The 11,011-nt window shown below is 41.5% G+C and overlaps 2 protein-coding genes across 2 annotated transcripts in view; one reads left to right on the top strand and one right to left on the bottom strand.

Annotated features, from left to right (window-relative positions):
* The window catches only part of LOC103388117 (acidic leucine-rich nuclear phosphoprotein 32 family member E-like), a 3,952-nt gene extending 893 nt beyond the window's left edge, over window positions 1-3,059 (bottom strand). The window contains exons 1-6 of the mRNA XM_008322995.3: window positions 2,867-3,059; window positions 1,163-1,312; window positions 964-1,086; window positions 472-631; window positions 249-379; window positions 106-166 (exon numbers count right to left, since the gene is read on the bottom strand). Of these exons, the coding sequence (XP_008321217.1) occupies window positions 106-166; window positions 249-379; window positions 472-631; window positions 964-1,086; window positions 1,163-1,312; window positions 2,867-2,920 (679 nt within the window). The 5' untranslated portion in view covers window positions 2,921-3,059. The remainder of the gene's footprint in view (window positions 1-105; window positions 167-248; window positions 380-471; window positions 632-963; window positions 1,087-1,162; window positions 1,313-2,866) is intronic.
* Window positions 3,060-7,309: 4,250 nt separating this feature from the next.
* Window positions 7,310-10,368, top strand: LOC103388115 (CD82 antigen). Its single transcript, XM_008322994.2, has 8 exons — window positions 7,310-7,632; window positions 8,146-8,224; window positions 8,361-8,473; window positions 9,015-9,089; window positions 9,189-9,293; window positions 9,370-9,591; window positions 9,669-9,752; window positions 9,952-10,368. The coding sequence occupies exons 1-8, from the start codon at window positions 7,411-7,413 to the stop codon at window positions 10,138-10,140; spliced, it is 1,089 nt and encodes a 362-aa protein (XP_008321216.2). The 5' UTR covers window positions 7,310-7,410; the 3' UTR covers window positions 10,141-10,368.
* The last annotated feature ends 643 nt before the right edge of the window (window positions 10,369-11,011 follow it).

Below are 11,011 nucleotides of genomic sequence, written 5' to 3'. Positions count from 1 at the left end.
CTTTTTGTTGGGGAGGCAGCAGTCGATCTGAGTTAAAGTTACAGATTTGGACTTTGGTCTGACTTCAGGCTCTGCTGTTTAAACTAATTAGAAAATACAACAAACCTCCATCTTCATCTTCATCTTCTTCCTCCTCTTCCACATAGTCTCCATCGTCGTCTTCATCCTGACAGAAAACGCAGGAGTAAAGAAGTAAAAACACCGCCTGGTGGATACTGAAAAGAACTACATGTAGACAGAGGACTCACCTGGATTCCCTCCTTCATCAAATATGACAATCCCACCTCCTCCTCTTCCTCATCCTCTTCAGAACCTTCATCCTCGTCGTCGTCATCATCATCCTCGTCGTCTCCAGGTGGACCTGCTTCATCGTCCTCGTCTGCAAAAAGGGCTCAAGTCAACATGGACCCAGAACATTCAGACACTCAGACCTGGTGGACGTCCAGGACCAGGTCGAGGATGTGGACTTACCGTTTTCAGCTTCAGAGTCAGGGACCTCGTTGTCCTCCTGATCAAATCCGTCCAGGTAGGTGAGCTGAGGCAGGAGCTCGAAGACAGCGTCCCTGTAGTCGTCCAGCGTGGTCACCTCACAGCTGTACAGGTCCAGACTCTTCAGGTTCTTGAGGCTTTGCTGCAAGAGGAGACACAGAGGAAATGACGCAGGAGAAATGTGGTACTGCAGCCAATCCTCCACGGAAATATAGTGATGCTAGCTTTTTAGCTGACAAGGATATTAACTTATTTGTGGGTTTTAAAAACATTTACAGTTTTGTCAGTGACCACAGTGGTTGGTGACAGGAGACAAACTCAGCACTTTAAAAAGTCAAAGACATCAGAGACAGTTTTGGACACCTTGGAAACATCAGCAGCACAAAATTATTTCAAGATCTGAAGGACACTTTGGAGAAGAAAGAGAAAGTTAAAGAAAAATAAAAAAAAAAGAAGCTTCGGTGACAAACTCACCAGAGGTTTGACGCTGCTCAGCTCCTTGATCTTGTTTCCGCTCAGATTCAGGTAGGACAAGTTTGGACATTTTTCTGGTAACATGTCCAAACCTGCTGAGATGGTGTTGTCACTGACCTCCAACTGAAAGGACACAGAGACTCAGTCCGAGACCAGGAGACACAGAGGGAGTCCCAGGGAAACTGGCGGGGACACTAACCTTACGCAATTTAGGCAGAGAGGGAAGTTTGGACAGAGACGTCAGTCCAACATTGACCATACTGAGAATCTCCAGCTCTGAGTACTCCTCTGTCAGTCCCTCCACGTCTCCATCGCTAGAGCGACAGTTGTCCACTACAAGCTCTGCCACCTGTGGACAACACAGAAGACAGCTACATTAAAACTGAGACCCCAACAACTAATGTGAAACAGAACAACTTCACTCTGGTTGTTACTCTTTGTTTGTAGATACAGGTCATAGAGGAAAATCAACCACTTTGGTTCACAGACCAAAGTCCATCAACAAAGTTAGTGATTTAATTTGGTCAGAGCAATTGTTGATCCACTGCTGCCTCCAACACTAAGTTTAAAAAGTTCAATATTTACTTTAGTGCCACATACTGACCACATGAGGCAGCATTGGATTAACAGCCCCTTTGTCCCTGGACAGAAACTAACAATCGAAAGTTGTTGTGACTTTTTTTTACAGAGACATTAATAATTAAAGTTTGTCTAGATCTAGGCAACAATGGCCGATTTTTACCCTTCTTTGTTTCCGCTGAACTCCATTGTTGAAGTCATTTGTCTAGAATTTCAGTTATGCTGTGGCTTACATTTACATTCTAAGCTAAAAACCAACACATTTTTTTTAAACCTATCATTATCTACTTTGGTCGACTCCTGATGTGTGGGCTAACTCAATACCTGTTTCTTATCCGTAAGTGGTTTAGCATCGGCTTTTATGCCAAAATATGATAGGAACTACAGACCATAAACAATCAGTTGTGGAACATTTTATACCGTGCACCACCTCCACAAAATTACTTTTCCAAACTACCCAAGCACGACTAATATTAAAAGGAAACGACAACAACAGGAAATAACAAAGGTCTACACTGTTCAGTTACCCTCTAACTCCACTATGTTGTGATTATACAGTGAGTACGTGGCAACGTGTATAATCTGTGATGGTAATCTGACAGTTAAATTAAAATGTATCTTCACATCATACATTTATTTTGCATTTTACTAGTCTGGTTTAATCCAGTCCAACGGCTGTAGTTCTGTGATGACGTCACTTATTGTCAGTCTGACTGCAGCACAAAAGTTCACCATCATGACTAAAGGAACACAGGTCACTGTAGCCTCTACTGTGAACGTGTATTTACCGCAGCTTACCCTCCAATGTGGCGGTCTGCGCTTATACACGCAATCTGTGACGTCATACGGAATAATATGTCAATTTTAACGTGCTTTGTTGAGTTAAATATGATAAGAATTCGGCAGAAGTTCACCATTAAACCGCGACACGACGACCGAGCCATGCAGAGTAACAAACCATTTTAAATACCCGTTTAAATGGTTAGAGTTCTTAATGGACCTGGTCTGACGCGCCATCCAACACGCTAACTGTTCACCAGGGGGAGGGGGGAAACTGACCAACACAGCGGAGCGAGACGAAGACACAGCTTCGTTTTTAACCACCGGTTAAACGGAGCAGTCAAACTCAAATCCCTTCCCACCAGACGCCGAGGTTCATCCCACGGGTAGCGTCCAGAACAGTGTCGGGACACCGGGAGCGTGTGCGGGCTGTCGTGGACAACCCGCGGGAGTTCCCTCCATGTTGAAGTTGTTATCTGGGTCAAAATGTCGGAGGAGACTCCGTTGCCTTCACCGTGACTCCTGCTTCTAAATAAACACCTACCTCCGTCGGGTTCCGGTTCCTGAGCTCCAGACTAATTCTTTTTTTCATCTCCATTTCGAACACACGTCACACAAACAAAAACCTCCCGAAACAATCAGCTAAAATCGCGCCTCACAACGAAGCTCCGTCAGCTACGAATACCAGTCGTTTACTGAACCTCCATGTTCGCTGCGGTCGCACGACTGCCCCCGCTCGTTGGCCACGCCCCATCCACATGAATATATATGAGATCTATCTTGATTCCGGGCTCTGATTGGTCTACCCTAGATTGAGGCGTAAGCCACCCCCTCTTTGCGGCTCCATTTAAAAGTCCTCTCTTTGGTTGGACGTAAGCTACAACGCGTCGTTGTGCTACGACCAATGACAACACCAACTCCTTGAGGTTTAAACAATGAACACGCCTTCTCTTTGTCCTACTTGCCGCCATATTTGACAGCATTTCACAATACCTCGAATATTCCATTACAAACATTTGTTCCAAGACAAATGGATATAATTTATGTCACAACATGAATATAATTTGTGTTAATAACGACCTCAAACACGTTTAAAACGAAGGTAAAAAAAGACTATAGGACAACACTCGTGTTATCTATTTTAGCTAACAGATACACAGCAGTTGTTGACCAACTGCTGCCTCCATCACAATATTTAAATGTTATCTTGAGAATTCACTGTCTGATTTATCTGACACTAGACGTAGCATTGCACCAGCAGCTATTGTGCCTTTGTGAGCTGAAAGCATTAAGTTTGTAACTGTTTTCTGTACAGTCAGAAAAAAACGAACAGCTACGTCAACAAACACAGACTCAGTGTTGTGATTATTTTGGGTCCGGCCTCTCTGTCTCATACTGGTTGCAGCAGCAGGGGGCGCTGTCAGCACAATCAGCTCTGATATTTGGTTTCCTTCAGTGTATTTAACCTGAAAATTAAAAAATGGAGTACACTACACTATCACTATAAATGTGTTGAAAAATATTAAATTCTTCCACAGATTAATTCACAGAGAGACTGTATGCAGGTGATAATGGGAAACATCTAGACAAAAAAAAGGCCTAATTTAATAATGTAATTGATGCTTATTAATTACTTCACTCAGTAGATAAGTTTGTTGTCCTCATCAGGTTGACATTCGTATAATGTCCAGCAGGAGGCAGCATTTCACTGACGCCAACAGACGAGAGAAGATTTTTATTTGACATCCAGCACAGAAAAAAATCATCTCCCTTCCCTAAAGAAGTTGGAAGTCAGTGGACATTGCCTGCAGAGACAGGAGACAGACCGCACAAGTTGAATCAGGTCTGTACTAGAACTAGGTCCTGATAAGACTGTAATGTTTGTGGTGGGAGGGGCTTGTGTGTCTCACCTGAGTGCAGATCTTTCTTCAGCCCCTGCCCTTCATCAGTTACACATGTGAAAAAAAGCTAATCCCAGGAAAAGAACTGGAGTCGTGTGAGTAAGGACTGCAGCCTGTCAGAGATCAGAGGTCAGTCAGGGTTCAGGAGGTCACTGTTGTCCTCAAATCTAACTTTCAAGGGCAATATTTTTCAGATCAATATACTTTTTAAAAAGTTTAAATGGCCCAAAAAAACAAAAACAAAATACAATTAATTTCAAAATCAAATAATTAAACCAGTTACATTTTTTTGTTAGTAAATCTTTCTCTGTTCTCTCACCTCATTTTTAATGTCGTATCCATTGTATAACCCAGTCACTACAAAAAAAAAACATGTGCATGTTAAGTGTCTTATGTTACAGTAGTTTAATACTATTGTAATAATAATTTTTTGGCAGAACGAAATCAATCAACAAATCATGGTGACCATCACCAAAAAAAAATAATAATAATTTTTTGGCAGAACGAAATTTCAATCAATCAACAAATCACGGTGACTATCACCAAAAAAACCCCCCACAAATTTAACATTTTAAGACAAGAGCAGTAACATTATCATCTGATTGTGTTAAATAGTGTGAATGTTATAACTGAAGTTATCTTAGCACTGCTAACACCGTGTTGCTAATGCTCCAGTATCTACGGAACTGTTACCCCAGTCGTAGTCAAAGGTGGCACTGTAGTCATAATCTGGTGTCGCCGTGGGGTAGTCGTATAAATCTGTGGTGGACTCTTCATTATCGCTCCCTGTACAGTGAAAACAAACCAAGAGTCAGTTTTTGTCAGCAAACAAACATTCCCATTGTCGTTTGGCTAAGCTAGCTTTTCCCATAATTCCAGTCTCTGTGCGAAGCCAGGCTAATTTCTAGACTGAATCATGGGTTTTGTTATTTTATAGTGAGAACAGTGAGACAGGTTTGATCTGGTCTGGAGCCTGATATCAGAGAACACAAATACAGGCGATAGGAGATAAAGAATCTGAGTGAGCAACAACCCTGAGGAGACTGGCAGGTTTTTACAAAACCATGGAACATCTGAGGACCTGTTTGAAGAACCAAGTTGTCCTCACTGGAGAAGAAGTTCCAGTCTGGGCTCAAGTGTTCAGAGGCTGATCCTCTGAGGAACGTGAGACAGAGCCTGTGTCAGCAGATCCAGACTCAGGTTAGAACAGGTAACTGAGTCTGAACTGCTGCTCATTAATGAGGTCATGCTGCTGTTGCAGAATCTTCTGAGCTACGGAGACTTTTATTTTGTTATTGTGCTGATCTTTGACGGTTCTCCTTGGCTGCAAGACCTGCTGCTCATTAATGAGGTCATGCTGCAGCTGCAGAATCTTCTGAGCTACGGAAACTTTTATTTTGTTATTGTGCTGATCTGATGGTTCTCCTTGGCTGCAGGAACTGTTCAATTTCAGGACTGGGATTTTACTGTTCATTCCCATCGAATGTTAGAGACAAAATAAACGATTTGCAACTCTGTAACACTGCTAATTAAATGAATTGAGATAGTTAATTCTCTAATTAAGGGGATTCACCAGTGTTCGTTAGGTTTAAGTGCCGACTGTGAGAAAACGAACCCTAGACTGTGAGGCTGTGCTCTGCTCAAAGGTTCTAAGGTCTGACAGTTGATGCTGCTCTTTTCTCCATGACTGTCCTGAGAAAGACCACGGCCTCACTGTCATGATGAGGGTTAAAGGTCGGTTATTAAAGGTTTCAAGGTCACTCACCACAGCAGCTCCAGGTCAGCAGAAGAAACCAAAGAGGGAGCGAGAGTGGGACGTTCATCCTGGATAAGTGAGAGTGCACACTGAGGGGACACGCTGGTGAGAGAGAGGGAGAGGGTTAGACAGAATAGGCAGAGTAAGGGGCGTGGCCTAAACCTCCACCTCACTGAGTGATTGTCTTTTTAAAACACAAAGCACATTTCCTTTAAATCATGGAATAAGACCTGGAAACCCTGGAGCCTTGCAAGACTTGGACATCCCAGAGTTCTGCAGGACCTGGAAAACCCAGAGGCCTGTGTCTTCTCCATGACTTTTCTTTCTTAAAACACTGCTATTATTGAGAAATTATCAGGTGAACACGTCTAGACCTGAAGAGTATGATGTCATCATCCAGCCATCAATCACTCTCTTCCATTCAGATCCATCCCCGTTAACATGTAAACAATGGGATGAATGGGATTTTCCAAATGTTGCAATTTCCAGGTTGATTCCAGGATGTTCCAGGAAGTCCTTTTAAATTTCTCAATAGTGTCTTGGAAGTTCCAGGTCATCCTGGAGTTCCAGTAGTTCTGTATCATTGTGAGGATGTTCCAAGAATTCCTTCAGTGTTTCAAAACATTCCAGGTAGTCCTTAAGTAATCTACATGCTGATCTTGGGGTTCCAGACATTTTTAAAAAAGAGAATATTCCAGGAGGTCCTTGAGTGTTCCAGGTGTTGCTAAGAAAGTGGCAGAGGCGCGTAAGTTACAGTAAAGTTCACGAGGGGACACAAGCACCAATTAAAAACCTCGTACCTCCAAGCCTGCAGGACATTCCTGCACATTTCGAAGCCTTTCTCTGGGGAAACATTGCAGCACTGACAAACGTGGGAATGAGGCCCATGCTGTGACCTCTGACCTCTGCACGACTGTAAGGTTTTTCTTTCAGCTCAGGGTCAGGGGTCAAACTGCCTGTTCCTCTGATTAACCGACACAAACTGGGGGGTGCAGCCTGCAGAGGGGAGGCTCAGGCCGCAGGAGACCAACTCAGAACTTCATTGGGAAAAAGCTGAGTTTTCAACTTTGTCTGTTATGTTACAGTTGTACAGTTATAACAGCACAACAAAGGTGTGAATCTAATTATTTCTCCATGCCAAAGTCCATAGAAAAAATCAGTGTTTTTATCTCACAGACGCAGCTGTTCAAATGCTATTTTTCCTTTATCCAATATGGTTATATTTAGCTCAATAACCCAAACTAACCATAGGGGGCAGGAGTGGACCAGCAGCTGTTGTGCCTGTTCGAGTTAAATCATTGATTTTCTCTAAAGTACAGTTTTCTTTTCTACAGAGTTTGGTGCTTGAGCTAAAATCAGTGATCTTCTCTATGGACTCTGGTAAAGCTGAGAGAGAGGTTCACAAACTTCCTGTTGGAAGAAATCAGTTTAATGTTTAGAGACAATAAGGAAGTGGACATTGACCCTGCAGCGCACACACAGAAACAGACACACGCTAAGTTTGGACATGAGGGAATAGAACTGATCAAACTCCTGGAACTGCTGAAGTGGTTAAGATCAGGGCCTGAGAACCGAAGAGGAACCAGGATGGGTCTGGAGCTAAAGCTTCAGCTGCTGAAGTTTTGTTCGTTTTTGTTCAACATCCTCTTCCTGGTGAGAGAAAGAGATGATCTTATTTTATCAACATGCTTTTACTACGGACCTGAGTGGATCTTTAACATCACTGGCTTTAGCTTCAACTTAGCTTCAAATATAAGATAATAAGATGACTTTCTTAGCTAATATTTATACGTTTTTGTTTTTTGTTTTTCTCTATTTTAAGTTGTTTCTTTTCTGAGGTCAAATTATTTAGGCACATTCTGGATGTTTGCTACTATCCTTTAGTGATTTTATTTGTTACTTTTGGCTAAATCTAAACTAATTTATTTCTTGCTGAATCATCTCAGGGCTAGCACTAAAAATTACCTATTTAGGGAATTCCAATTTTTAGGGGGGTTAAAAGTGATTCCAATAAAAAATTCTAGGTGCACAGTTTTTTAACTTTGGTTTTGACTAACGTTAATCTATTTTTGATAAACATTTAGCCTTTTTTTTTTTACTTTGTTACTATTTTTGACTGTGTTTTTGATCCATCTGCTGGCAACTAAACCTGACCTTTGTGCGTAGGGTCTGGGAGTGAGTGTGGCCGGCTGTGGCATCTGGATTCTGTTTGGCAAAGAAAACCTTCTGACCATCCAGTCACAAGGTGATGAATGTCCCTCACGCTGCATGTGTTGTGTTCAGTATGGCCACTTTACTGTGTCGTCTGCATACATAGAAATAGTGTTTCTCCACACTTACATTTTGTTTGTTTGTTTGTTTGTTTGTTTGTTTGTTTTTAGCGGAGCTGTCGATAGTGGGGTTTGGGCTGCTGGTGACTGGCTGTGTGGTGATTGTTGTTGTTGTAATTGGATGTGTTGGAGTTCACAGAGGACACAGAGTCCTGCTACTGACAGTGAGTATATGGCAATATTGTCACTGCATAAACAGTACCTGCTGGTATACAGTACTGCACTATAGTTTTAGGCCCTTGTGTACTTTTATATTCTCCTGCTTTTTAAGCTTTTTTGTAAGTAAATAAAGTAACTGTAGAGTTCACTCTATACCATTCTCTCAGTTTTTGTTTTCGAGCCACAGCAAATATTTTAAGAACAAAAATAGAAAAATCCCTGGATGCACAAACAAACAAAAATGCCACAGAAATATTTTCAATAACATAATGATCTTCTGATTTCAAATATGTCATGATTTACTTACTAAGTGTTAAACTGGGACTTGTTTAGTTGAACACAATGCAGAAATACTGGCAGGAATTGAAGAAAGACACACATGAAAATAGTCATGTGATGACATCCAGTGGGAGAGTATACTGTCAATGAACATTATTTATTATTAGTAGTAGTATAATATACTATATATATATATATATATATATAATATAACCAGATCTCCTAACACACAACATTTAACTGTCACCTGTTGCTGCTGCTCCTCAGTACCTCAGTCTGCTCGTGGTCCTGGTTCTGGGTCAGCTGTTCATCACTCTGCTGCTGTTCATCAACAGGAGACAGGTCAGGTGACTCTCATTCTGTTCAGATGATAGACAGAAAAAAGTAAATATTCAGTTTATTAAAGTCTTAATTATTATATAACCTCTCATATTGTCTCAGATTGAGGACAATTTGGACGCAACCGTTGACATTTTGATTGTTAACTATGGGAGCAACAGCAGCAGCAGCAGCAGAGACTCCCTGATCAACAACATCCAGACACAGGTCAGTGAATGTTTTTCTACAGTGGATCAGAGATCTTCTTCACTTACCGATCCATCGATTGTTTGGCTGTTGACAGACGAAATGCTGCGGCAGAACGGGTCCCGCCGATTGGCTTAAGAACTCTTACCTCATCAGCCTGAGTCTGGATGAGTCTCTGAGCGTCCTTCCCTGTTCCTGTTTCAGCTGGTCTGAAGGTGTAGACCAGTCTCCCTGGTGTACAGAGCGTCTGAATGTCTCGCAGCACCTGGACACAGCAGAGACGCCATTGTTTGGGACAGGAAACAGTTCCTACGATCAGGTGACCAGATGTTTGTGACTGTATCTTTTTATATGTTTTGTGATATTTTTTTTTGTTACCTCTGTTTGTTGTTGCAGGGCTGTAAACAAACACTCAGTGACTGGCTGCAAAAAAACATTGTGACAATTGTGGCCATGGACCTCAGCCTTTTAGGAGTCCAGGTGAGAGGAGCCCATTCACAACTGATTCACACCAGAATCACACATTTCACACCAGCGCCGTACCTGATTCACTACACAGTTACATCAGTATCACAGCAGAGTAAACTCACAAAAACAAAACACACCTGATTCACACTTGATTCAAACCTGTAATACCAGCATCGGCCTGTCAGAGGTGCTCAAAACTCTGTCTCTGCAGGTATTGCAGTTTGCGGTGATCCTGTCTTTGTACAAAGCATTTGGAAAGAAAGCCTTCTTGAAACGAGCCAATCAGCTGATTGATCCGGACCCCGCCCACATAGACTGTGATGATACTCAGGTGATAAACTACCAGACTGACCCGCCCACACAGACTGATGATTATTATCACAATTATCACAATCAATGAGTGAAAGAACATGTCTGTTTAATGCTGTAAATTTCGGAAGTATTTTTATTATTATTATTATTATTATTATACCTTATATCTATTACAACTCTACAAAATGTTAGCACCTCCAGCAAAAATGTTAACAAATTTACCTCAAACATTTATAAAATCCATAAAACAAATATTCAAATATCATGTCATAAATAATAGGATTATTCATTTAAATTTAATAAAATCTTGATTGTTTTTGCAGTCTGCTGTTTTCATTTTAGTAAAATGATGAGGTGAAATAAATCACTCACTGAGGAGTTGTTGCTCAGTGCTGCCCCCAACCTCCACTCTAGGTAGTGGTTAATGAAAGACAGATTTGACCAGCTTCACTGGTCAGTTTGTAAACCATTCACTGTGCCACACTAAACACCAAAGAGAAAATCATTGATTTTAGCTCACAGAGACACAGGGGCCGCTGGTCCACTGCTGCCTCCTGTGGTCAGTTTGTGTCACTGAGGTAAATCTGAACGGAGAGTTTAAAACAGCAAAGCCACAAATAACACATTTGACCTTGGTGATGGAGGCACCAGTGGCTCAAAAACTGCTGTGTCACTGTGAGCTAAAATCACTGCTTTTCTCTATGGACTTTGGTGTGGGGGAAAGAGAGAGAGATAGAGTTATCTAGAAAGGGACAACTGTTAAACATTGTCATTAGCACACAACACTTCTTGACCTTTTAACATGTCAAGAACATCAATAGAAAATTATTATCAACAAACAAATTATATAAAATAAATATGATCATCCTTGAGTTAATAAAACAAAAACCTAATATTTCAGATCACAGTAACAGTTCAACTAAACATGGCTGACATTCACATAAACTTGACTTTATGAC

Source organism: Cynoglossus semilaevis, chromosome 13 (genome assembly GCF_000523025.1).
Source record: "Cynoglossus semilaevis isolate Cse_v1.0 chromosome 13, Cse_v1.0, whole genome shotgun sequence".
In the NCBI taxonomy this organism is placed as follows: domain Eukaryota; kingdom Metazoa; phylum Chordata; class Actinopteri; order Pleuronectiformes; family Cynoglossidae; genus Cynoglossus; species Cynoglossus semilaevis.
Note: the sequence above shows the minus strand (reverse complement) of the source record. Positions and strands in the feature narration are given on the sequence as shown.

Bases quoted from the DNA above. Each gene is read 5' to 3' on its own strand.
- LOC103388115 (XM_008322994.2), top strand. From the start codon at position 7,411: ATGTTTAGAGACAATAAGGAAGTGGACATTGACCCTGCAGCGCACACA. The intron at 8,474-9,014 runs GTGAGTATATGG...GCTGCTCCTCAG, and splicing joins ACAGAGTCCTGCTACTGACA to TACCTCAGTCTGCTCGTGGT. The intron at 9,294-9,369 runs GTCAGTGAATGT...GGCTGTTGACAG, and splicing joins TCAACAACATCCAGACACAG to ACGAAATGCTGCGGCAGAAC.